Here is a 25,042-nt window from a genome sequence, read left to right on the forward strand (position 1 = left end):
AGGCTGACGCCACGGCACTCACTCTAGCCTGGGCAACAAAGCGAGACTCTGTCTCAAAAAAAAAAAAAAAAAAAAAAATATTGGAGTTAGACAGGTATAAGTGGTCTAAATTGCTTGCTGGTCAACTGGCTCAATAACTCTTCATATCAAGCACTATGGAGCCATTCCTCTTCCCTTCATGCTTGCTACCTTAACTCACATGTGAATGCTGCTTTAATACTGGACCAAAAAGGTTGCCATTCACCAATTTTAGCAAGTTCACTTGTGGAGACAGATTATTTGTTGTGGCACCCACAGGCAGTATCAACTAGTTAGCCTGCCAGGCAGACTTGCCACCATCACACTTCTGTGCTGCTGTGGAGATCACTGCCACCCCTACATTGAAAGAAACCAAAGCTGAGTCCCTCCCATCCCCCATGGGTAAGAAAACTGGCAAAGAGAAGATGGTGTAGCCACAAGTGTGCAGTGGCCAAAACACAACGGCTATGATTACTATCCCTAGTGGGGATGTGGGATGGGGAAGCTTAGCAGTAGGTGGTTAGGCTCTAGTTGCCAAGTTGGCCTGACTTACTACTATACCTAAAATTGTAGAGATATGTAAAAAGAGAAATACAATGGAACTTTACTTCTGAAGTCCATGCTGTAAGAGTATTTTAAGTAAAACTGCATTAAAAGCAAGGTCCTCCAAGTGACTCTAAAATATACTTCCTAAACCTGATAAAGCATGAGCAAGTATGCTAAATTCCCTTTAAGAAAAAGTAAATTAAATTCCCTTTAAGAAAAAGAACACTGCTATTATTCAAAATTGAATGTTCTGTTAAGCAAAACTGCATATATATTTTAATTAACAGTATTATCTTTTGAAAATTAAACATACCTTTAGAGACCGAACTGAATCATCTGCCAGACCAATCACATTAACATAAAGAAGATTGCTATGCTTCAGGAATAGAACACAGTGATCCTTAAACATGTCCATGTCTATAACTTTGGTATTTCTCTTCATTGTGAAAAACAAATCCCAATTCATAATTGCTGGGGTATCAGCTGCTGTTCTCATTAGCTGTACAGAACAAAGTTAGAAGAGATCTAGGTAACAAAACATGAAGGCTATAGCATCCAGAGATGAAATCACTGAAAACTAGATTATACTAGTCTTCACTATTTCATGAAGAGCTGAAGGAACTAACTGCATCAGGGATGAAGTGTGACTATCACCATATGAATGAGCCCAGGCTAGCTTGCTGGATAAGACATTATGACCCAGTGCTTAGCTGACTAGACATTCAAGTGAGGGCAATGGCAGTGAGCTGACTATGGATAAATGAGTGAGCCTAACTGACATCAGCCGAACTGCCTAGCTGAGATCAATCTAAATTGCCAACTCACAAAAACCACAAGTTTATAAAACTGTTCTTTTAAGCCACTAAGTTTGGCTTAGTGATATATATAATCAGGATAGAATATGTTTTATTTACTAACCTCTTAGACACAATTAAAATACACAGAGGCATTAGTTCTAAGAGAAGAGAAATGGGATTGGTATGCATAGGAAGCTAGGATCAATTTCTACACTTTAATAAAAGCCTACAAAACAATGAACGCTTAGAGCAAGAAATGCTGTTGATGGAAGTGTGACACGTCTTAGCCCAAATGGGGACAAGGAGAATTCAGGATTACCTTGAATTCTGTCGGCTCTCCAACATTAGTGAGAATGTATAATTCATCATCTCTGTGTTCAACATAGTAAAGGACTCCACGTATTCGCTTCTGGATAAGTACTGGTGGGTCCCAAGGGCTCAGGCCGTCTACCAACCACACTTCAGAAGTGGTCTTGTTCATAATATTCATGGTGAGGAAACGACTGTCTTTTGTAAGATAAAGGAAAATAAAGTAGCTAGACAGAGAGAGAGAGAGAGAAACGTGAGATCCCAGTAAATTTCAGTTGCATGCTACCTTGTTAATGACATTATCTCAGAGGTAGTCAGTAAACATGTTAATTTTTTTCCTTTTTTTTTTGTTGTATAGCTCAGCAAGCTGAGAAAGTAAACATGTTAATTTATAATGCAGAAAGAAAATAAAAATAATTCCTTACTGAATATTTTTTGTAAATTTAACTGGCTATTATTTTCCTTATTTCCACCATAGAGACAAAATCATTTATTTCTAACATTTTATCATAAATGTTTCTCAAACATACAGAAAAGTTGAAAGAACTGTAAAGCAAACACCCACATACCCACAATCTAGATTCTATCATTGCTAACATTTTGCTTAGTTCTTTTACCACATATCTATGCATTCATTAATTTATCTTTATGTGGACACCACAGACATCATCTCTCACTTTACCACATTAATACATAATGTGGGTTTTTGCTGAGAGAAGAAATAAACTTTCCAGAGGAGATATGAAATAATAGGGAAGAAAAGGGACACAAAGCTTATTCTTGTTTTGTTCTCAGTATATGTATTGGATTTTTACCCCCTTCCCAGTTTTACAACCAAATAGAACAATCTGAGGAAAAACCTCACAATATCACTAACTTAACACATTTAAAGGATGAACTATTTTACTTTTTCTACCTTTCCCTCTGATGTTTATTTAGATTTCACGCATGTCTTCAAAACAAAGTAATTATAATACAGATACAATTTTTGATTCTGCATTTCTTATTTCACATAATAGCAATATTCCCCCATATTAGTTAAAAGTCTTTATGATTATTATTTTTAATGGCCAACTAATATTATATCAGGTTGAATTATCATAATTCTTAAAAATTCAGATTTTAATGTTTCATATAATAAAGAATATAACCTTCCTGGATTTTTATAATTATTTCCTTAGGACAAATTCTTAGGAATGCAAATAGTAATTTAATGATTAAGAGTATTTTTATGACTTGATAAACATAACCAAATAATGTGCTAAAGAGCATGGTACTACTTCATACTGACATACTGGATGGCTTTAAATGTTATATTTACATTTTTCCTTATTATAAAAGTAATCTATACTGAAGATACTGAAAACTGTCAAGAAGCACGATAACCCCGAATCCCTTTGCCCAGAGATAAGCACAGCTTATATTTTGGTAAAATTTCTTCTGTATTGGATCACATTACCATGTTTATTTGCCAACTGTTTTTTTTTTTTTTTTTTTTTTATTTAATTTTTTTTTTTTTTTATTCCTTTATTTTTTTTTTTTTTTCCATTTTCAGTTGGCCAATTAACGTTTTTTTTTTTTTTTTTTTTTATTTTTAGTAGAGACGGGGTCTCGGCTCTTGCTCAGGCTGGTCTTGAACTTCTGAGCTCCAACGATCCACCCGCCTCGGCCTCCCAAAGAGCTAGGATTACAGGCGTGAGCCACAGCGCCCGGCCTGCCAACTGTTTTTCTTTTGTGAAATGTCTGTGTCCATTTTAAAGTTGGAAGGTGTTTAAATTATTCATATGTAAATAGCTCTTTACAAATTAAGCGTATTAATTTCTCTTTTTGTTGAAAATACTTTCCCTCTATTATGCTGTCTAGATTTTATTTGCTTAGAATAGAAGAAATGGCTTAACCAAGATTAACCAGACAATATGTGGAAGTAATGACTACAGCCACTTGCCAGACAGAATGGAAGGAGTCATTTCAGGCTAATTCCATTTTTTCCTGGAGGATTTAGGTTCTGCCATAAAGGAAGAGCAGTGGCTGAAGAGTTAGCTGTATAATTTAATTCTTTTTTTTTTTTTTTTTTTTTTTTTTGAGACAGAGTCTCGCTTTGTTGTCCAGGCTAGAGTGAGTGCCGTGGCGTCAGCCTAGCTCACAGCAACCTCAAACTCCTGGGCTCGAGCGATCCTTCTGCCTCAGCCTCCCAAGTAGCTGGGACTACAGGCATGAGCCACCACGCCCGGCTAATTTTTTATATATATATCAGTTGGCCAATTAATTTCTATTTATAGTAGAGACGGGGTCTCGCTCTTGCTCAGGCTGGTTTTGAACTCCTGACCTTGAGCAATCCGCCCGCCTCGGCCTCCCAAGAGCTAGGATTACAGGCGTGAGCCACCGCGCCCGGCTATAATTTAATTCTTTAACCGTCTGTGGACTCCAACAGACATATTTCTAAAAAAGTTAAAGCTATTCCTCTCAAATTCCTCTTACTTGAACTTTCTAAACTGCCAAGTGTTTGGTGTGGCTTAATACATTCCAGGTTGCGCCAAGCCTGCCTCACTGGGATCTCTGGGGTTTGGATCCCCAGAGTCTTCAGTGACCAGGCTGCCTCCCAGGCTTTCCTCATTTAGCTCTGTTCCTAGTACCTGGAGGTAGGACCACACTGTAAATTGTACACTGAATAGCATCTGCACCAGAAAAAAATATTTTTTTGGCGAGGGGAGGGTTGCTTTTGAGTAACTTAAAAATTAGGTCTTTTAATTCTGTCTAGATCTTTCCCTTCAGAATCTATATAATACTGCTTTCCTCGTAATGTTTAATTAAATGGCTTTGGAAATATTTGAAAATGGAAGAATTGATATTCAAAATGTACCAATCTTTAAGAACAGAATAGCAGGCATTTTCCCAAAACAAGATTTTTGGAGGCACTCTAATATCAAAATAGAAAACTAGCACTGAACAACCAAATCTACTGAAGTACTGGAAACAAAGTAGATGAAGAACCTGGCTGGTGGGGGCTCTTTCTGGCCACATTTGTAACAATATCTTTTTCAAAATCAGGTACCCAGAACTCTTTAAATAAATTATAAAGTCAGTGGGTGAACTTTACCTATGGATTAGTTCTATGAGTTGGAATAATATAATAATGTAATTTATCCACCTATATTTTTTAAATATAAACTGAAGATTGTATAAGATTTTCTTTAAGGTCATTTTCATCTCTGAAATGTTTATGAAATGAAGGGTTAGTTTTCTTGTTTTGGATACCAACTTCACCATCATAGATTTAAGATTAAATTCCACTTTTTTTCTTACAAAATTTATTCAGACATTGTCCAAACTACACTGTTAAATGACGTATGAGGTGACAGGACCCTTGTAATAAGGCAAAATTTGTTTTTCATATATCATTTGGAAAAGTATACCTGGGTAAGACTCAAGAGATTTTGTAGGATAAATTTGTCATCATTTCCCCCCTTGCCTGGTTAAGTGGCTATGAGCCCTATAATTTATACGGAATTAGAGAAAATTAGCTTTAAGGAAGAGTTACCAAAGAGTACTGGGAAATGTAAATTTCAAAGGCCCGTGGACATCATGGCTCAAAGCAAAGCAATTTAAAATTCAGATAATCCATATGAAATGAGTAGTGAGTGAATTCTGTGCAAATGACACTATGGTATTCTAGTTATGACTTATGAGAAATTTGTAATTGCTATAGGGCAGCCCTATTAAATGTTTCAACAATTCTTCTCATGTGTCACAGTCCAGAGACAATAACTCAGCATTTGCAGTCTAATAATGTTATTTGTATTTACTCTGGAGTATATTATATATATATATATATATATAACCAGACTCCAAGTTTGAATACAAACAACTAATAAAAGAATGATCATCTTAGCCTTATTATATCTGGTTCCAACAAAAGTCAACATTTTAAGTCAACCAAGATCAGCACTTTAAGTAACTGGAGAAATTATTCTTGAGAAAAAGATTTAATTGAATCATCCTAGTACCTTGGGTCTTTTTCTGTATAAAAACGTTCATTACGTTTGTTATCACCAAAAGTGGCTCGATATACATCATGACAGCGAAGGTTCCTCTGGAAGGTGTAGAATAAAACATCTTCTTCGTCTTCATCCTTTACCCATTCTGAAAGAAATTAAAGAATTATACATAGCTACCAGTATACAGTTAAAAAAAAAGGCACAGCACATTCTAATTTTGAGTGTCAAAGAGAAGAGATGTGCAAGTCTATCCCCTAGAAATCGAAATATAACAGGTTTGTCTGTATCTAACCTGTGTTATGCATAAGCCAGAGAACTTTACATAGAATAAAACACTACTACCTCAGTTCTAAGTTTTTAAGTAGTTATCAGTCTTAGTGTACTCAAATTTCTAAATAAGAGTTAAATGTTCAATATTTAAGAATGATGTTGGTAAAGTCACATTTGCTTTCAGGAAATGACATATCTAAATCTACAACTTGAAACTTTAAGTCTAAAAAGATACTGCTTGTCTACATTTGATTTTCTTTGTGATGAAAGTAAAAAAAAAAATAAAGAAAAGAAGAAAAAGTATAAAAAAAAAAAAGATACTGCATTTTTCTCTCATGCCTGAATCTTTTCTGTCTGCCTTCAAGCCACAGGATATCTCCAATGACTAAATACATTCTAATGCCAGTTCTTGATCTCTCTAGAAGCTGTAAAAGGAAGTTTACGCACAATTACATCATGACTGCCACCTTGTTGACAGTGATTGTAAGTCAAAATTTTAGAGGTCAAAATGTACAAAAGGTCTTAGAATCCATTAGATAGGGTATAATTTCAATTTCTTCCTAAAGTATTTAAATAATGGAGAAAATGATGGCAGAAAATAAAAAGGAAGGACCAAGTATGAACATGTATGTACCACTCAATGATAAATGATAAAATTTAGTTAGTTCTGTTACTAAAAATGTCACAGCTTCCACTGATGAATAAGTTCATTCAACACATTTTAAAGTTCTTTAGCAGTGACTTTGGGCAATTTGCTATAATAACTTTTTTTATTTTGAGTCAGAGTCTCACTCTGTTGCCCGGACTAGAGTGCCGTGGCGTCAGCCTAGCTCACAGCAACCTCAAACGCCTGGGCTGAGGCGATACTTCTGCCTCAGCCTCCCAAGTAGCTTGGACTACAGGCATGTGCCACCATGCCCGGCTAATTTTTTATATATATATTTTTAGTTGGTCAATTAGTTTCTTGCTATTTTTAGTAGAGACAGGGTCTCGCTCTTGCTCAGGCTGGTTTCAAACTCCTGACCTTGAGTGATCTGCTCGGCCTCCCAGAATGCTAGGATTACAGGTGTGAGCCACCACGCCCGGCCTATAATAACTCTTTAACATGAAATTAAAAAAATATATCCAAGCTTAAAGTTGAATGAAACATTAAGATGCAACTTACATGCAAAAATCTATTCTAAACAATAAATTGGCAAAGAATCAATGATATGTTGAAATACACTGTACATCTTGGAGTCTGATTATAATGCTTCTAAAACATGAGCATTATTTAAAAATTATTCATTTAGATACACAACTAAAGAAGGAAAGTTCTGAATGAGAGGCATGTAGGAGGATGTGGAGTCCACAGGATCAGGCACTCGCTTTGTCTTCTCCTTTATTCACATGGCAAAAAAACAAATTTCAAAAGTATGGAAAATTCTCTTACTGTTGTTCTCTTTTCAACACAGAAGGACTATTTCAGTTGTTGGCTTACCAAAACTGGACACATTTGGGAAAGAAGCTTCCATTACAGGCTGATCACTGAGCTTCACGACTACACAGGTAGATGCTTCAGAATCCTCAGTTCTTATCTTGGCAGCCACATATTTTTCATCCGGAGCAACTCTGATACAATCAATGAAGGGTTGGTCTAACTTCAGTTCCTCCAGATTGAATAAAACTTCATAATTATCATTGTCTGCTGCATAAAGAAAAATATATGAAAGAGATAACTCCACAAGATGCATCTTTTTGCTTGTTTGGTCTTTTTTGAGACAGGGTCTTGCTCTGTCACTCAGCCTAAGAGTACAGTGGCATGATCATAGCTCACCACACCCTCAAATTCCTAGGATCCAGTGATCCTCCTGACTCAGCTTCCTGAGTAGCCAGGACTACAGGTGTGTGCCACCATGCATTCTATAAGAGGCCATATTCTGGCTTCCTTCAACAATGATGGCAGCGTGACTTTCACACAAACAGGCATTAGTTATTTAATATAATCTTATGCTATTCAATATTATTCTATGCATCAACCTATGAGTTATTCAATATTGTTATAGTCTAGTATTTATAGACTATATAGAACCTAGAATATGGGAATAAAAATGACATCAATATATGTAAAATGCCTAGCACAGTACCTGAAACATAGTAGATGCTCAAAAAATGCTGGATCCCATTTTCATTCTCCCTGCCTAAACTTTTTTTTTTTTTTGAGACAGTCATGCTCTGTGGCCCAGATTAGAGTGCTGTGACGTTAGCCTAGCTTACAGCAGCCTCAACTCCTGGGCTCAAGTGATCCTTTTGCCTCAGCCTCCCGAGTAGCTGGGATTACAGGCATGTGCCACCATGCCCAGCTAATTTTTTTCTATATATTTTTAGTTGTCCAGCTAATTTCTTTCTATTTTTAGTAGAGACTGGGTCTCATTCTTGCTCAGGCTGGTCTCGAACTCCTGAGGTCAAACGATCACCTGCCTCGGGCTCCCAGGATTACAGGCGTGAGTCACTGTGCCTGGCCCCTGCCTAAACTTTTGAGTGTAATTGTTAACTATATTTTAGCAAACCTAGATATTAAAAACTAGTCATTCAAAAAAAAAAGACAATTCAGAAATAACGTTTAAAAAATATTTTCTATACTTTTAAGAAATATCAAATTTCCTATAAAAATGTGAAATCTGAAAAATTGGAGCATGTTAAAAGGAAAAATAGTGGTATACCTTCTTCATCTTTGCAACGAACCAAGCAGCAACCTTCTTGATAATAAACGAAACCACCATGTTTAATCTGACAATGGAAAGAAACGAATGGTTTATTTAATAATAATTTAATTAACCTTTTGTCTGACTATTCAAAATGAAGAAATGAGACTTGTTAAAGTATAGTAATGAACACATATGAAATCCAAAATGGACCACTTTTTACAATATAGTTAGTAAGACATGCTTTTCATATATTCATGATCACTGAAGGGGTTTCTAATACATAAATGCAAGAGGAAATAAAAGATATAACAAACCCTATGTTAGTTTTCAGGACTGTACAAATCACTTCAGCTATATTTTGGAAACATCTAATATCTGTATTGTGATTTCAATGAACTGAGATCAAGTGGCATGTTTAAGGTAATCCAAAATGATGCAGATGGGGAAATGGGCTCAGATTAGCCAGAAAATCAATAACTTTTTGAGATTCTTTCCTTTAAAATATGCTGTGATCACCACCTGTACAGTCTTTATTTGATTTTATACAAAGTATCTCATACTCTGTGGGGTGACAAATACAGACTACTTGAGATTGAGGCAATGAATATTACCCATGCATGCACAGTGCTCCATATATTAAATGCAATTGATCGATATTTCGGTGGCTTAAGACACATTTAGTACCTGCTAGCTAGTGGCATAATTTAAATCTGGAATTCTTGATTCTTAAACTACTGTTATTACCATTTTACTATGTATGTGATTTTCACTTACAATCTGTGGTTCTGTTTTCCAATTTTATTGAAAAATTTTCAATATGTATAGTTAATCCATTTCATTTGACTATTTGTCACTGTGGTAACCATATATTGGTTAGACAAATACTTGGCTTTCCTGGTATTATACTACTTAAAGTGAATTTCCTTTTTTTTTTTTTTTTAAAAAAAAGCAGACAAACTAATCAAATAATTTCCAAATAATATAATAAGGAAATATGAAATAGTTTGATTTTAACTTCTCCTTGTACTAATTTAAAAAATTTAAAATCAGAACTGGTTGTTCCTCAAAACCAAAATTAAGATATGGTTGGAAATTCACCTTAGTATTGATCTTTCAATTTATTTTAAGGATCACACTCTGCTTATTCTTTGTTCTTTAAGTTTTTCAGCACATTTTAAAGGCCAAAAGCAGTATAATTTTGATGTGGGATTACGTCTATGAATCACATTGCATTTTGATTGGTAATATCAAAATTTTTTAAAAAAGAGATAAGGTATCCTACCTCTGCATTGATGATTTCATATTCTTCTTGTGGCTGTGTTTCTAATTTTGCTCTCACTTTTTCAAATGCATCCATATTTTTTGAAAGAGATTTTTTGTTTTCTTGTTTAGTAGGCAGAAGTTCCTGGAAAAGGTTTTATTGTTATGATCAAAATATTTCAAACTAGGAAAAAACCCCTTTGCTTTTAAAAGATGATTTTTATTTCCTTTTCATGTAAGTATTACAATGTTAGGTCTATACCTATGAAATAATATTTGATTCACAGATTTTAAATGCTCTTTCTTTAGCTCATCAATAAAATGATCTTTTTTTCACTTAAAAATATAAATAAAATAAGGTAGACACTTGATGGTTATACTATTATTTTAAATGGATAAGTCTTTAGCATGCGGGAGTATTAAGACACTCTGGAGAATGTTCAGAAATACTATGGAAAAATTTATACATAATTAAGAAGAAAGGGAAATTCTATGAACTTTTACATTTAATAGTCAGGAATAAGAGGTAGAAAAATAAGTCTTTGAGTTTTATAAATACTTTAGTACCTACTAAAGAAAGGAAAATATCAGAGAGGAAGATATTATCTTTACTAATAAGCAAATTATTTTATTCACAGCCAGAGTTATAATAAAATCTTCCTACTTCATTAACCATAATTTTCTTCTCTTGTGGTGATAACCCTCAAAACACAACTGTTTATCAAAAAGTGAATTAATGCCTTATAAAACAGGGCTGCCTTTTCAGTTTCTTTAAGGAAAAAATAATACATTCACTTTATGAAAGGAGAGACAAGGAAAAATAATGGAAAATTAATGAACATGAGTATAGATACAGATGAAAGCTAAATAAGCACTCACTGTGTTTTATTGGTAATGTCTAAGAAGCTAAGAGCTTTAGCTGACCTCCAGTGAGCAAATAAGCTATAAATCATTAAAATTTGGATAAGGCAAAACCTCAGTTGTCAAATAAAATGTTTAATAATTCAACACTTCACAGGTTTGCCTTGTTTAAGCAAAAGAATTCCAGCCAAGATTTTTAATGTTAGCTCTCTGCCAAAGAGGACAGCTGTATAGTGATTTATACCAGAAGGGTCCTAAGCCTTTGGTAAGGATCTCCAACAGCTGGAAAATATTTATTGCACAAGTATGCCCATGATACTTTACCAACATTGTAGAGAATGTAAGTTTATAAATATAGATTATATTACAAAGAGTTTACGATCTAAAATTAAACACAAGAATAAAATAGAAAAATCAGGAAAACAAATTAAATCGAAAATAATCATTTTCACAAAGGTTTTCCTTTCAGATTTTTAGGGATGCTTTATAATTTGGATTAGATTCAAATGATCATTAATGACAGTTGTGGTAGTCTCAATCATTCAGTCTCTACTTCTAATCATATAGTTAATTTTTTGAGTAATTACTTGAAGTCCAAATACCAGAGGCTATATGTTTATTTTTCATTTGTTTTTTAGTATTTTTAGAAAATCTATGGTTTATCTTTAGAGTAGTGAGATAAATACCTATATCAATAATCCCCTCATATTATCCAAAAGAAACAATTTTAAGCCATAAGATCACTGGAAATCTATCCTGAAATTATAATATACCAATAGGACCTGCTTTTTTATTTCCAGATATGGATTTGTCTGTTCCGTTATCCCCATTAGAACTTTTGAAGTAGAGTCAGGATAGCTTTGAGAAGTACCTTTCTCTACTACCCTGCAGCTTCTAGCACATTCTAGCTGAGAGCCATGGTTGACACAGAGCTAAAAGTAACACAGCTATTTCCAATATTTGTCCTTTTAGTTGAATTTACTTTACATTCCTGATTAACTTTTTTCTGTCACAAATCCAAATTAACTGAATTTATCTGAATCAAAATAAACCCTGAAAGCAACAGGATTTTTGACTGCCTTAATGAAATGGAAGTAGGATTCAGGAATATTCTAAAAAATTCCTCAAAAGGAATTACTCCTAGGAAACTGAAATTTTATATAACATTTATAAAGTACTCCAAGTTGCTTTTGATTTTTGTTCTGTCCCAAGAACACTCACTGTTTTAGGTTTTCATTTCAATTTCAGCAAGCAGTATCATTAGGGCACAGAGCTAAAGTTATTCATCTTGGTCAGGTATCTTAATACTTTAATAGTCTAGTTGTTTCAAGGGCATATCGTACTTAATGGAGCTGAAGTAAGAATGGCTTTTAACTTTAAATTTTAACAAGGTTTACATGTACAGTATCTATGCTGTAGAGGAAAAAAGCAGCACTCCTTCCCATCTCCCAAGCGGCCTACCACAAAACCATTTTAACAATGAAAACTGTCAGAAAACAGGAGAATGGAATGCGTAATTTTATTATGGCAAAAATGCTGAACTCTAAAGACAGAAAAATGGTGAAGTAGAAAGACACTAGACAGCCTTTTAGTCAAGACAGTACCACTAATAAATGGCTAATTCCAAGCCTGAGGTAGGGAGAATACAAGGTAGGTTTGAAAAATCTTTTGCCAGAAAGTAAGGAAATACACAAAGATTAATGGAGACATGTTGAAAAGATACAATGACCAGTATGAAGAAGTTCCTATTAGCCACATTTGGGACAATTTGAGCATAAAAATGAATAATGACTATAATTGATTATAATATACCAAAAAAATTAAAATCCACAATAATTGAAAAACAAGCACAAACCCCCACCAAACCAAAATAAAAAAAAAAGATGGAACAATAAGAATAGAAAAGGAAACTCTTCTAATACCAGCTAATAAAAGTAGAAAGAATATTATAATTAGAAAACAATCATTTAGCAAGCCCCAATGAAACAAATGATTTGGGTGAAGATCATTAATCATTGTTAAGCTCAGGGGAAAGAATGCTGAGTAGTAACACAACATTCTCACAGTACCAATGTATTACCCTATGGATTCCTTACTGATTGCAAAGGGAATAATGTCCCTTTAACAACAGAAAGCTAAGTTATGACTTTAACCAAAATGATCAAATTTAGCATCATTAATAGTGGGACTAGCAGACATTATGTCTCCTGATAATGCAATATGAAGCATGACCTGAAGGAAAACAGAGAATGAGAGTACATCTAAAGGAAGTAGAAGAAAATAAAATTAGTTTCAGTGAAAGTGCTAATAAAGAAACTGAAGAGAAAATCAAATATAAAGTTGGTTCTTTTAGAAACCTATTAAAAATGACAAGCATATTGCAAAACTGGTTAAGAAAAAAGACACAAAGAATATGAGAAATGAAAAAGATGGCATAATTACAGATATAATAGAGATGTAAAAAATAACAATAAATACTTTGTTAACAAATCTGAAAATATAGATGAAATGGATAATATTCCATAAAGAAAAAAAATTACCAACATTGATGCAAGAAATAGAAAATCTGTAAAAGTCAATAACCATTAAAGAAATTATATCAGTAATTAAGTGCTCCCTTCTTGAAAGAGACACCAAGACCAGATGCCTTCAAATGTAGCTTTCTTGGATCTTCAAGGAACAGATAATTTTCTCATATGCAAACAATTTAAGAAAATAGGAAAAGAGGTAAAACTATTCAACTTATTTTATTAGGCTAATGTAACTTTGACAGCAAAACTGGATATTAACGATATAAGACAATTAAAAAAATCGATCTTAATCTAAAATAAAATGTGATAAATCAATTAAAATTAAAGTCAGTTTATTAGAACTTGCTGTGACCCTGCCCAAATACCTCTTTAAAGCTTTAGCTCAAATGTCAGCTTCTCAGCTAGGCCTTTCCTACTAAAATAACATCCCTCCCTATCCCCACATTGCCTATTCATCCCTTCCCTAATTTTGTTTTTCCCTGCACCTATTGGCTCTGATATATTTTGTATTTCACTCATATATTTCTTTATTCTTTCTTTCTCCCCCTGACCCAAAGGAGGATGGTAAGCTCCATGAAGGGCAGGGATTTTTGTTTATTTGGCTCCATGTTATATTTCCAATGCCTAAAATGGCACATAGTAGGAGTTCAACAAATATTTACTGAGTTAAATAAAACACAGACAGCATAAAATATAAAATTTTAAAAACATATTTAACAAAAGACATCATGAAGTGAAAAGACAGAACAAATATGGAGAGGATAGCTACAAGTACATATTAAAGATGACACATAAAAAACTCTTACAACTAAGGGAAAAAGACAAAAACATGGTCAAAGGATGTATATAAGCATTCAAAAAGACAAAACCAATAGAGTCCATAAACATAAGACAAGATGCTCAACCTAATTATTAATTGGGACAATAAAAATTAAACAACATTTACATACTAATTATCTGTCAAAAGGGCAAAAAGAAAAAGGTCGATAATATCAACTGTTATTCAGGATGTAGAGATAGAACTCTCATATATTCTGGTATTATCAATTTAGAAGTTAATTTGACAAAAACATAAGGATATACATACAATCAGGTATTATAATTCTAGGTATATACTCTATAGAAAGACTAACATATGCATAAGGAGATACATATGAGATCATGCTTTGTAGCATGCTTTTTTGGGTAAGTTTGGAAATTGGAAACAACCTACATGCTTGTCCAAAGAAAATGAAATGTAGTAAATAATACAATGGAATACTACACAACGGTTGCAATAAATAAATGAGTGTATTAATGTAGAATCTCAAAATCATAATGTTGAGCAAAAAAGCAGGTAAAACCAATTGTATGTATATTATCTATATAAAGTTTCAAAACGTGCAAAATACTAAATACTATCTGTGGATATAAATACATGTGTAATTTATATAGAAACATGCATGGAAAGATAAAGGATAATGTTCTCCACTAGGGAGGTAAAGGAATATGATCAGGAAAGTAGATAGGAGATTTCAGACATATTTGTAATTTTTTAGTTAAGAAAAAATTCCCATTGAGTAGTGGGTACATAGGTAGGTATGTGTTATGGTATTCTCTATGACTTTGTATATATTTGTGATAATTTATACAGGCGAAGTATCCCTTATCCAAAATATCTGGGACCAGAAGAGTTTTAGATTTTGGAATATTTGCATTATAGTTATGGTTCCAAAAATCTAAAATCCAAAATGATCTAATGAGTTTTTCCTTTGAGCACTTAAAACATTTAAGATTTTGGAGCATTTCAGTTTTCAGATTAGTATGCTCTGTACTAAAAGGTATTAAAAAAGAAAGGTTCTGTGAATTATGTTAACTGAGGTCTAGTTCTGACCCTATTAATTTTCTTACTTAACCTTGGGCTCTGTGGCTTCAATTTTTTCATTTGTATACAAAGAGCTCACACAATTCCTGATTTCTACTTACTACAAGGCTGCAGCACTTAAGAGTGTGGTATAGGCATCAGGATAGATAAATAGATCATGACAACTGAGCATCCAGTAATAAACCCTTGAATTTATGGTTAGTTAACTTTTGACAGGGATGCCAAGACAATTCAATGGGAAAAAAATGGTCTTCAAGAAAAGGTGCTAACTGGATAGCCAAAAGCGAAAGAATAAAGTTGTACCCCAACTCTTCAAACCATAGACAAAATGAACTCAAAATGGATCACAGACCTAAAGAGCTCAGACTAGATGATTTCTGGCATCTTTTTTCCAGCAATAAAATTTATGATCACATGAAAAAAAAATCCATTAACTATTAATTCATGCCATAAACACTATTGCTTATCTACTATGTGGCAACCACCAGGGAATGTGTTGGGCAAGATGTATATTATAAAATTCTTGTCTTTAATCACTTCCCCATCTAATGGGGAAAGAGAAAAAGTATAAAATGATGTAATAAGTGACAGCACAGAGGTAAATAAAGTGCTATGGCTCTTATGGCTTCAACTACTACCTATGTATAACAACTCTTCCCAAATTTCACACTTGATCTTAGCCAAAAGGCAGAGAAGTGATTCCCCAAATTCCAGACTCACAGATCCAACTGCTATTGAAACCTCCACTTTAATAGTAAGTTATATTTATTCCTTCCCCTTCTTCACTCTTAGGATCTGAATAACAGTGAGGCCACGTATGTGGCTGTGAAGTAAGTTCATCTGAAACATATAGATGAACCAGATGTGTTTTAGAATTTTGTGATTATCTATCCCATTTCTATTTCAGTTTACAGAGGGACACCACCCTGTAATCAAATACAGTAAGATTTTAGAGCAAAACATCTACTAAGTGGGATAAATACAGATCATAATAGCTTTGTGTCAATTTAGGTCAGGCTTTGCCCACTCTCCACCCTCTCCAATCAGTTTAATAAAACCCTTTCGCTTTGTAAGAGGTTTTTGGATTTTAGAATCCAAACAGCAAAGGAATTATCACCCTATACTCTATTCTTCCATTAAGATGAAGATTCTTCCCTGTGATGAAGTTTGACTGATTTTCTCTCTTCAATATTCCCTCTTCTATTTTTCTATTTTTAAAGTTATGGTCTTAGTTTAGGTTCGATCTTCATTCATCTGAGTTACTGACAAAGCTCCTTACTTCCAATCTATTGTCTGCAATTCTCAAGTGTGGTTCTTCTCCTAAAATGCAAATCTGATTTCACCTACATTTTCAATGGCACTCTATTGCTTTTAGAATGCTGCTCAAAATTCTTGCAAGATATACAAAACTACCTCTACGTGAGCTGGCTCTATTTACCTCTTTTGGCTCATCTTTGACCATTTTGGCTATACTACTTGCAGTGACGTCCTCTCTCAGATCTGAGCTCTCATACATGCTGCTCCCTCTGCCTAGTTCCTTCTTCTACTTTAGGTCTTGATCAAATGTTACTTCCTAAGAAAGGACATTTCTGACCATAGTAACCAGAGTAACTTCTCAGGAGGTAACATTTAATCAAGACCAAAATAGGAGAAGGAAATTCATGTAGTGGTGAATAGGATTAGGGAATAGTATGTGAAGGTCCTGAGATGGATGAGAAAGAGTGGTGTTCTTTGATCTGGGAGATGACCATTGAAGCATAGCAATGTGAATGGTGACAAAGGGTCATGAAAGGAGAGAGGGATTAGATCTTGCATGGCCTTAGATTTTATGTTGATGTAGTAAGTTCTGGAAGGGTTTTAAGCTGGAGAGTGACATAATTTGATTTATATTTTAAAATCACTCTTGATTATATGGAAAATGGGTTGGAAGGGAATAAGAGGGCAAGCAGAGAGCCTGGTTAGGAGTCCTTAAAGTCATCCAGGTGAAAGATAAATAGAGTGATTATGGTAGAGATGGAGAAATATGGACAGATTCAATACATATTTTGGAGGTTAATGCAGTGTTTCTGGAAGCATTTCATATATGATGGTATACATCATTTGGGGGCATATAAACATTTTAATCGAAAGAATAGAACTAGGACATCAAATCAGTGATTTACTGAATATTATATCTTGGGATGAGACAAGTTGGGATGAGACAAGTATTTTAAACTAGTAAATGATTAAGTAAATAATAGATTATGTGGTATCATATGGCAAAAATCACAAAACTAGTTTGGGACACATTGGTAATGGACATGATGATGGGGTCAGGGAATAAGAATAAAAAAACATGTTTTCCAGTGTTCTTGTCTGAATAAATGACTATACAGCAATGAGATAAAGAAGACTTGGGTCAGGGGTGGGGGAGATAAAGTTCCACTATGGATAATTTGTTTGAGACGTCAACGACATGTCCAACTGGACACTGCTACTTAGCCAGCAAAATACCACATAACTCCGAGGGGGGTCTGGGAAGATAATAGTTGCTATAGTACTTAAATCCATGGAATGGATAAGATTAATTAGGAAGAAATTAAAGAGAGAAAAAAGGACTAGGACCAAGCCCTGAGAAATCTCTAAATTCAGAAGTCACATGGAAGAAAAGTTAGAAAAGGAGACTGACAAAGATAGGCTTGAGAGAGAAAAACCAGGAAAATGTGGAGTCGTGAAGCCAAAAGAGCAGAGTGTTCAAAGGAGGAATGGTCAAATGTGTCAAATTTGCTGAGTGCTTGTTCAAGAGTATGAAAGGGTTGAAATATGTAACATCTTTGATAACACTGTCAGAGGTGTTAATGAAGGAGTGGAAGCCAGACTCAGGCAGGTTAAAGAGTAAACGGAATGTGAAGTAATAACCAATAATGAAGTTGTACCTATAAGGCAGTCCCACTCTATGGATTATTACAAAAAAAATTACGAGACTACAATTGTTCTTTTCTGTCTGGCTGTCCTGAGTTTTACTTTAAAATTTCTCTTTTCTCCTTCTTTCTTGATGGTGTTTTGAACCTGTTAGTTATAACCAGTGATTCTTACACATCACAGATCACAGTGAAATCAAAGATCACATTGAAGAAGATATTTGTCAACGAAGCTATTTAAGAGACCATTGCAGGAACTGCTAATCTGTATTGCAGAAATAGGCAAATGACACTTTTAACCAAAGGAGTTAGTCTTTTCTCTTTACTTACTCAATTTTCTTTTTGTATATTGTTCAAATTTTCATGATCAAAGATCCTGGGAATTATTTATGTAGGCAGAGCAGGATGATGTGGAAGATTAAAAAAAATGTGGTATCTGGATAGATGTTAGTCTTTAAATATTACTAGCTGGCAAGCGAGTGTAATGGAGCCAGTTCATCTTGCCATTTGGCTAATATAAAATGGAAAGCTAAGGTACTTGCCAATAAGAATTTCAGAATTGAATGGATTCAGTTAGGTTTAGATCAGCAACACTTGATCACCAAGCAACTCCACTTTCTAAATACAGATTCACTGTCAGTGGTAGGCTGAGAGTTTCAGAATTACCTGAGCAACTTTAAAAAACAGATCCCTAGGCCTCACCCATTGAGATTTTGATCCAGCAGATGTGGGGTGAGATCCAGGAGCCTGCATTTCTAAAATGCTCCTCAGGATTTCTGATATACACCTAGACTGCAGATATCGGTACTGAAGAGTTCCAACTTATAGGTGATGATCTGTTGCTAAAGTAACCAGGTAGAGGTATAGAATCATGAAATTTTAGCATGCAGAGGACTTTAGAGAACACAAACTTGAAACACCCTATTTTGTTCCATCAGGAAAATTAATAGTTCTGATTAGCTCACAGCCACACCAATCATGGCCGGATCAAATTTGCCTTCTGGCATTTCTTACATGTGCTACCTCCTCTTGTTCATTATAACTTATACAGGTAATAGGTCTTTATTTAAGCAGACATATTTTAATTAACCTAAAAGCACTAACTACTTTTTCTACCATATTGTATCCTGTAAGAGGAACTCAGGTGATGCCTGAAGAAAGAAGGATATATGCATTGTCTAGAGGTCTCTTCATAAAGCTTCCTCAGGTCTTAGTGATCATAAAAGATAAAGATCACAGCTTTTCGATCATATCATTTCTCATAGAGGGAGTGGTATGATATTGGATTGGTATGGATTGATAAATGACACATGAAAGCAGGACCACTTTATCAAATAGAAGAATTACTAAAAGAGCTAATTTTCTTGGAATCATTGAGTCAAGTTAAAGTTTCTAGGTAGCAGGAATCTATATAAGAGAATTCAAAAGTTGCTTCAGGGACAATTGGAGGGAAAAAATAGTCAACCTCTAGTTTAGGGTGTGACTTAATCTCACAGCTGTCACCCTGATAGTAGTTCCTTTCTACTATTTATAAACTAAGAGTTAAAAATACAAGATGACAAAATGTTCTAAACACAATGCAAAATAAATTGATCTAAAGGCCCAAAGTTTAGTTCAATAAGTAAAATGTAAAATTTTATCTTTCTAAAGTAGGATAAGGCTGTGCAAAGATAAAAATGAAATAAAAGCAAGGCATAAAGAATTTCTAAATAAATAAAGAATCAAAGTGCTAAACTAAGACAAGATGCTATAAAAGGGAAAATAATTTGAAAGACTAAAACATGAAAAGTCTAGGGAGACTAGGGACTAACAGATAAAGTTAAAAACAAAAGAAACACAGTGGTTCAGATTCCAAATAGATCTAAGAGAAATGCAAAAATGGAATAAAAAGGAGAAAAACTGGGTAAAAATAAGATTAAAAAGATAGTTTCTAAAAAGAGAAGCAGCTGCCCAAGTGTCCATCAATAGTAGAAAGGACAAACAAAATCTGATTGATACGCACAATGGAATATTATTCATTTATAAAAAGAAAGAAAGTTCTGATATATGCTACAACATGGAGGAACCTTGAAAACATCATGCTCAGTGAGGCTAAACCACTGAATTGTATTCTTAAAAATAGTTCAAATGGCAAATTTTATGTTATATATATTTTACCATAATAACCGAAAGCCAAAACAGACTAAAAGAAAAACCAGTATGCAATAAAACAGTTAAAACCAGAAATTAAAATCATAAAATATGCTAAAATATTGCAAGAATAGCATCCTCAAATGTAATTTAAGGAACCTAAGAAGTAAAGATAAGTGAGGTGTGTCACAGTGGAAGCAGAATAGATAATTTACTCTCAAAGAAGGATGACCATATAATTTACCATTTTAACCAGGACACTTTTGAGAGGAAAGGGGAAATTATTTATAATTACACAGGGATAACAGGTGGACTGGGACTTTCCCAGGATATGCGGTCACTCTACACATAAGGGCAATCAGGCCCTAAAGGTTGAGTTCACACACACAGCTTGAGGTCTGGCAGAAGTGTGACAGTCTGAGGGTATCTTTATGAAAGATCGAAGTGATCAGAAATGCAGAACTGTCTTTAATTAATTTTTTTTTTTTTTACAGAAAAATAACACACACTTACATAGCCTTTACTGAAGTTTACTAATTTGGGATTCAAAAAACAATGAGCATATTATTAGATTTGATTAAGAGCTATAATTTGGCATTCTTGGAATTTTAGAAAGCTGAATTATGCTTTAAAATGCACTGGTAGGTACACTAAGGAAGTCTTGAGGTGAATCATTTTTTATAAATCTTTATTTTTATACATTACATTAGAGCTCTATAAATATATGTATATATTCTTTTATACTTATATTTGACTATAGACAATTGAGCCAGAAAATTTTAAAAATCAAATTAGGATTATTAAGAAAATGAGTAGTACTGATATGCTATCCATTCTTTATTTTTAAACTAAAATTAATCTTAATGACCTACAAATAGGTTAAGTTAAACAGTCCATACCTTATGTGAGAAGCTCCGACTTGGGGTGTTTCTTGCTAACTCTGATATCTTGGGTTTAGTCTGCAGACACTTGTTTAGGTGATACTTTTTCAATTTTATTCTATTGTAATAATGATCAGCGAAGTTACAGTGATTCAAATGCTGTTTCTGCATGCATTTCCCAAGGTGAGGAATACTATACTTCAAAGCTTGGAGAAATAATTTGGTCTTCTGCTGCATGATATCAAAGTCCCTGGTTTATTCTCTTTTTGGGGCTGCCAGTACATGAATGATTTCTTAGGTATGATTATACAGTAGAGGGTTCTCAGAGCATCTAAGATCAGCAATTCTCATCCCTCCCCTTCAGGGCCATGCACACCTTAGGTTATGAATAACTTCATAACGCTGATAAGTTAGGTTAAATAAATTTAAAAATTTATATGATTTAAAGTTTCATTCAAATCAAACTTCTTGCCAGATGTGACTTAAATGTCTCATTTGTAAAGTCAATCCTATCAGACTCAAATCATGCAGCACTGATTCTGGTGCACACAAGGGCAAACTAAAACAAAAAACAGAAAACAAGAAACAAAATAAAAATTTGTAAATAAGTACATTGACTTAATTGGGCATTTCAGGAACTCTGAGGGTTTTAAAAGGCAAAATGTCTTTGATATTACATAGTTCTGGACATATCTTTGGTATGTATGTGGAAGATAAACTAGTAGGCCTAATTACTTAATAAAGGAATTAATAAGTAATGAGAGAGAGGAGAGATTAAAATTTGTTGAGTGTTGACTATGTGCCAGATGCTTTTATCTACTTTGTCTAATTTGAACTTCATATGGACTTGACAAAGTAGTTATTATGATGCTCATTTTACAGGTGAGCAAATTGTGGCTCTGGAAGGTTTAAGGAATAGCCCCAGGTCACCTGGACAGTAAGTAGTATAGCAAAAAGTCCAGTCTGGTTTGGGCAAATATGGGATGTAACAAGCTGTTGGACTTTAATGTTAAAAAGGTATTTAGCTCTTCAATTAAAAAAAACAAAACAAAACACACTGCAAGATGTGCAAATAAAATGTGAAGCCAACCTCTGGTTTCTGTTGGGAGGCAGGTTTTATTAACCTTGATAGCCATTAAGCAGTTAAGGGTCAGACCTGGGTTCAGGTGTTGGGTGCTGAACTAAACTACCTGTGTCTCTGGGCCTCAGTTTCTTCAACTGCAGAAATGAAATAATGACAACATTTACCTTCCGGGGTAGTTGTAAGAATAAAATGAGACTATGTTAAGACCTTAATATAGTGCCTGGCACATAGTGACCACTCCAATGGTAGCTACTATTATTAAGACAAGAATAACCCAACTATGTTGCACACTGTTGAATGTCATCATGGAAGTGTTCCACAAAATGCTCCTTAGTATCAAAGGCAGGATACTGCGTCAAATTTACCACCGATCTGATCCGCTACGACGCCCCCGCCCCCTTTAAGCGCCCGGTATGTCGCAGCAAAATAATGGGCGAGTGGGGCTAATGGAGCAGAAGCCAACACTAGCAAGCAAGAAAAAAGGGGCCCCGAATAACAAGGGCCTTCAAAGGCCATAAATCACTATATCTGTCGTCACAGTCTCAATCCATCCATCTTTCATTCACAAGGAGAAGACAGAATGCAAGGCTAGGGATGGGGGTGGGGTAGACACATGGGTGTTCCCAGGAAAACCTGTTCATTTTCCCAGTGCAGCTCTCCACCTCAGATCTAAGTGCACGAGGGAGTGAGAACAGGTGACACGCAGTGATGGGACATGGGTCAAAAAGCAAGGACCAGGGGAGTGATGGGTGGCTGGGTTGGGGAAGGAAGGGGAGAAGGGAAGAGACCACCAGCACACCCCCCATACGTACGCAAATTGAAAGAGTCAGTCTGGCTCTGCACACAAACGCGTGAAGGCAGGCTGGAGAACCCGAAGCTCTCTGGTAGGAGCAGGCGTCAGCCCAGGCGCGTCCAGCCCAAGTATGCGTCTGCAGTCTGCAGAACGACAACCTACCCAGAGACGCCCGGAGCCGGTGTGCAGCACGCCAATTTACGTAACCCCAATCTGGCACGAGCACTAGGCAGATTTCGCCATCTTTATTGTGGTCAAGGATTATCCTTGGGTTGCTGGGTTCCTTAGGTTTCCAGAATACAAGCTTTTTGGTTCTTTGCTAGTCTTATAAGCTCGAAACGAAGCAGGGGAGAATAAAACAAAAAGGGACAGCATCCCACTAGCTCTGCCACAGCTCTCTCACCCGCTGATCTGCCCTCACTCAAGATGGCCACCAGCAAAATGGTGCAATGGCGTGACAGCGCTGCCCTGGTTGCCAAGGAGACGCGAGTACCGGAAATGCAGAATTCGGGGAGGGAGCGCACGCCAGGGCAGTAAGGGAGAGGCTGGGCGTCACAGGTCCTGACAGGGAAGAAGTAGGCAGGTCCTGGTAGGGTAGAGCTGTGGCGGTGCTACCTCAAGTGTAGGTAGCTCCAGTGCGATGGAGTCGCAAATCGCAGACTCGCTGGCTGGTGAGACCGCGCGAGCCGCGGGCGGGGGTCCGGCAATGGGCAACGCCGCTGAGGGGCCCACAGTCTCGGCGCCCCTTGGAGCAGCCCGGTGGAAGCTCCTGCGGCAGGTAAGGGAAAGCCCGCTTGCCTCTGGCCACTCCCCTCGCAGGCACTAGCCGAGTAACCGGCCGCAGTTCTCTCTCCTTGGCAGCTCTGGGAGTTCCCTCTCAGTTTGCCGGGTGCCACCTGAGAAGCGCCCCCTGGCTTCACCGAAGTGTCCCACCAGAAAGGAAGAATCAGATTGGGTTGGGCGGGGAGGGGGAGAGCCATGACTGAGCTCCTGGGAAACTCGGATCTAAGTAGAAGAACCTTTTCTAGACATTTATCTACGTCTGGGGGACTTTCCTCCTTGCTCACCAGTCTGACTGATGCGACCACCGCTCCCTATTCTGTACCACTCTTCTGTTCCTGCTTCTGTTTTGCCTCCTTCCCCAGGTTTCTTCTCCTTGCTTCTTAACTCCTAGCCTGGTTGTGGTTACCGATCCCTAGTCTGCACTCTGGGGCCCTAAGTCTCTTGGAGATCAGCGTGGTTGACTGTGTTGAGACTCTGACACAGCACGCGTTCCCTCGGGTTCTTCCGTTTAGCAGAGAGTGAAGAGAGTAGGAAGAGTTCTCTCTCTCTCTCTCTGTTTTCCAACTATTGTGATCTTAATTGAAATTGTGCTTTTAGTATTTTGGGGGTCACGGTGTTTGCATTTGTCTCAAGTCGACTTTTCATAAGTAGTCTTTTAGTGCTGTGAAGACATAACTTACTAGAGTTATGAGTTAAAGTAGATCATTAGAATTAAGTAAGATCATTTCTTTGCTCATGCATTCGCAGTCTTTCCAGAGCATTAATGATCTGGTTTTGCTATTATTGTTACAAATGGTATTATAGGATAGCAAAATGCATACCCTTATAGATCATCATAGGACCTGTCTATGGTGAAGTAAACATATTACAATGGAATTATCAAAGTAGTAAATTAGGATCTTAAATTAATCAAATTTTCATATGTTTGTTGAGAAACACACTACTATTCTCCTTTGCTGTTCTATGACATGACTTCAATAATTGTTAGTATAGGAAAAACTCAAGGTAACCATTACCTGTGTTCATTCAAAATTGTGATATAAATCAGAACAATGACAAGTTTAAGGTTTTGGTATATGTGTGCCTGCTTAGAGTCTTATCTTCTTTACTCGGTGAATGTTCATCTTTCACACCTCCATTGCAATCTACTCTTTTGAGGAGCCACTCATAATGTGTGGGCTGAGTTAGACCCTCTGCCGCCCACTCTTCCAGTGAACCCCTCATCATATTGTTTTATGATCATCTGATCAGAGTTTCTCTTTCTCACTAGAATGGGTGTTCTCTCTGGGAAAAGATGTTGTTTTATTAATTTCCATCCTTTGGTACCTAGCAT

At 35.7% G+C, this 25,042-nt stretch overlaps 2 protein-coding genes across 7 annotated transcripts in view; one reads left to right on the plus strand and one right to left on the minus strand.

Annotated features, from left to right (window-relative positions):
- PREPL (prolyl endopeptidase like) overlaps window positions 1-23,122 on the minus strand; it is a 40,617-nt gene extending 17,495 nt beyond the window's left edge. The window contains exons 1-8 of one of the 6 annotated variants that reach the window (XM_012756148.3): window positions 22,946-23,122; window positions 21,068-21,280; window positions 9,905-10,027; window positions 8,638-8,704; window positions 7,416-7,622; window positions 5,675-5,810; window positions 1,681-1,897; window positions 878-1,063 (exon numbers count right to left, since the gene is read on the minus strand). In XM_012756148.3, coding sequence (XP_012611602.1) covers window positions 878-1,063; window positions 1,681-1,897; window positions 5,675-5,810; window positions 7,416-7,622; window positions 8,638-8,704; window positions 9,905-10,027; window positions 21,068-21,220 — 1,089 coding nt within the window. In that variant the 5' untranslated portion in view covers window positions 21,221-21,280; window positions 22,946-23,122. Of the gene's footprint in view, window positions 1-877; window positions 1,064-1,680; window positions 1,898-5,674; window positions 5,811-7,415; window positions 7,623-8,637; window positions 8,705-9,904; window positions 10,028-21,067; window positions 21,609-22,945 lie in introns of all 6 variants that reach the window. The other 5 variants (XM_012756119.2, XM_012756100.2, XM_012756129.2 and 2 more) reach the window with 5 other exon arrangements.
- Window positions 23,123-23,430: 308 nt separating this feature from the next.
- Window positions 23,431-25,042, plus strand: part of CAMKMT (calmodulin-lysine N-methyltransferase) — a 369,799-nt gene continuing 368,187 nt past the window's right edge. The window contains exon 1 of the mRNA XM_012756186.3: window positions 23,431-23,704. Within this exon, the coding sequence (XP_012611640.1) occupies window positions 23,567-23,704 (138 nt within the window). The 5' untranslated portion in view covers window positions 23,431-23,566. The remainder of the gene's footprint in view (window positions 23,705-25,042) is intronic.

This window comes from Microcebus murinus, chromosome 3 (assembly GCF_040939455.1).
Source record: "Microcebus murinus isolate Inina chromosome 3, M.murinus_Inina_mat1.0, whole genome shotgun sequence".
In the NCBI taxonomy this organism is placed as follows: domain Eukaryota; kingdom Metazoa; phylum Chordata; class Mammalia; order Primates; family Cheirogaleidae; genus Microcebus; species Microcebus murinus.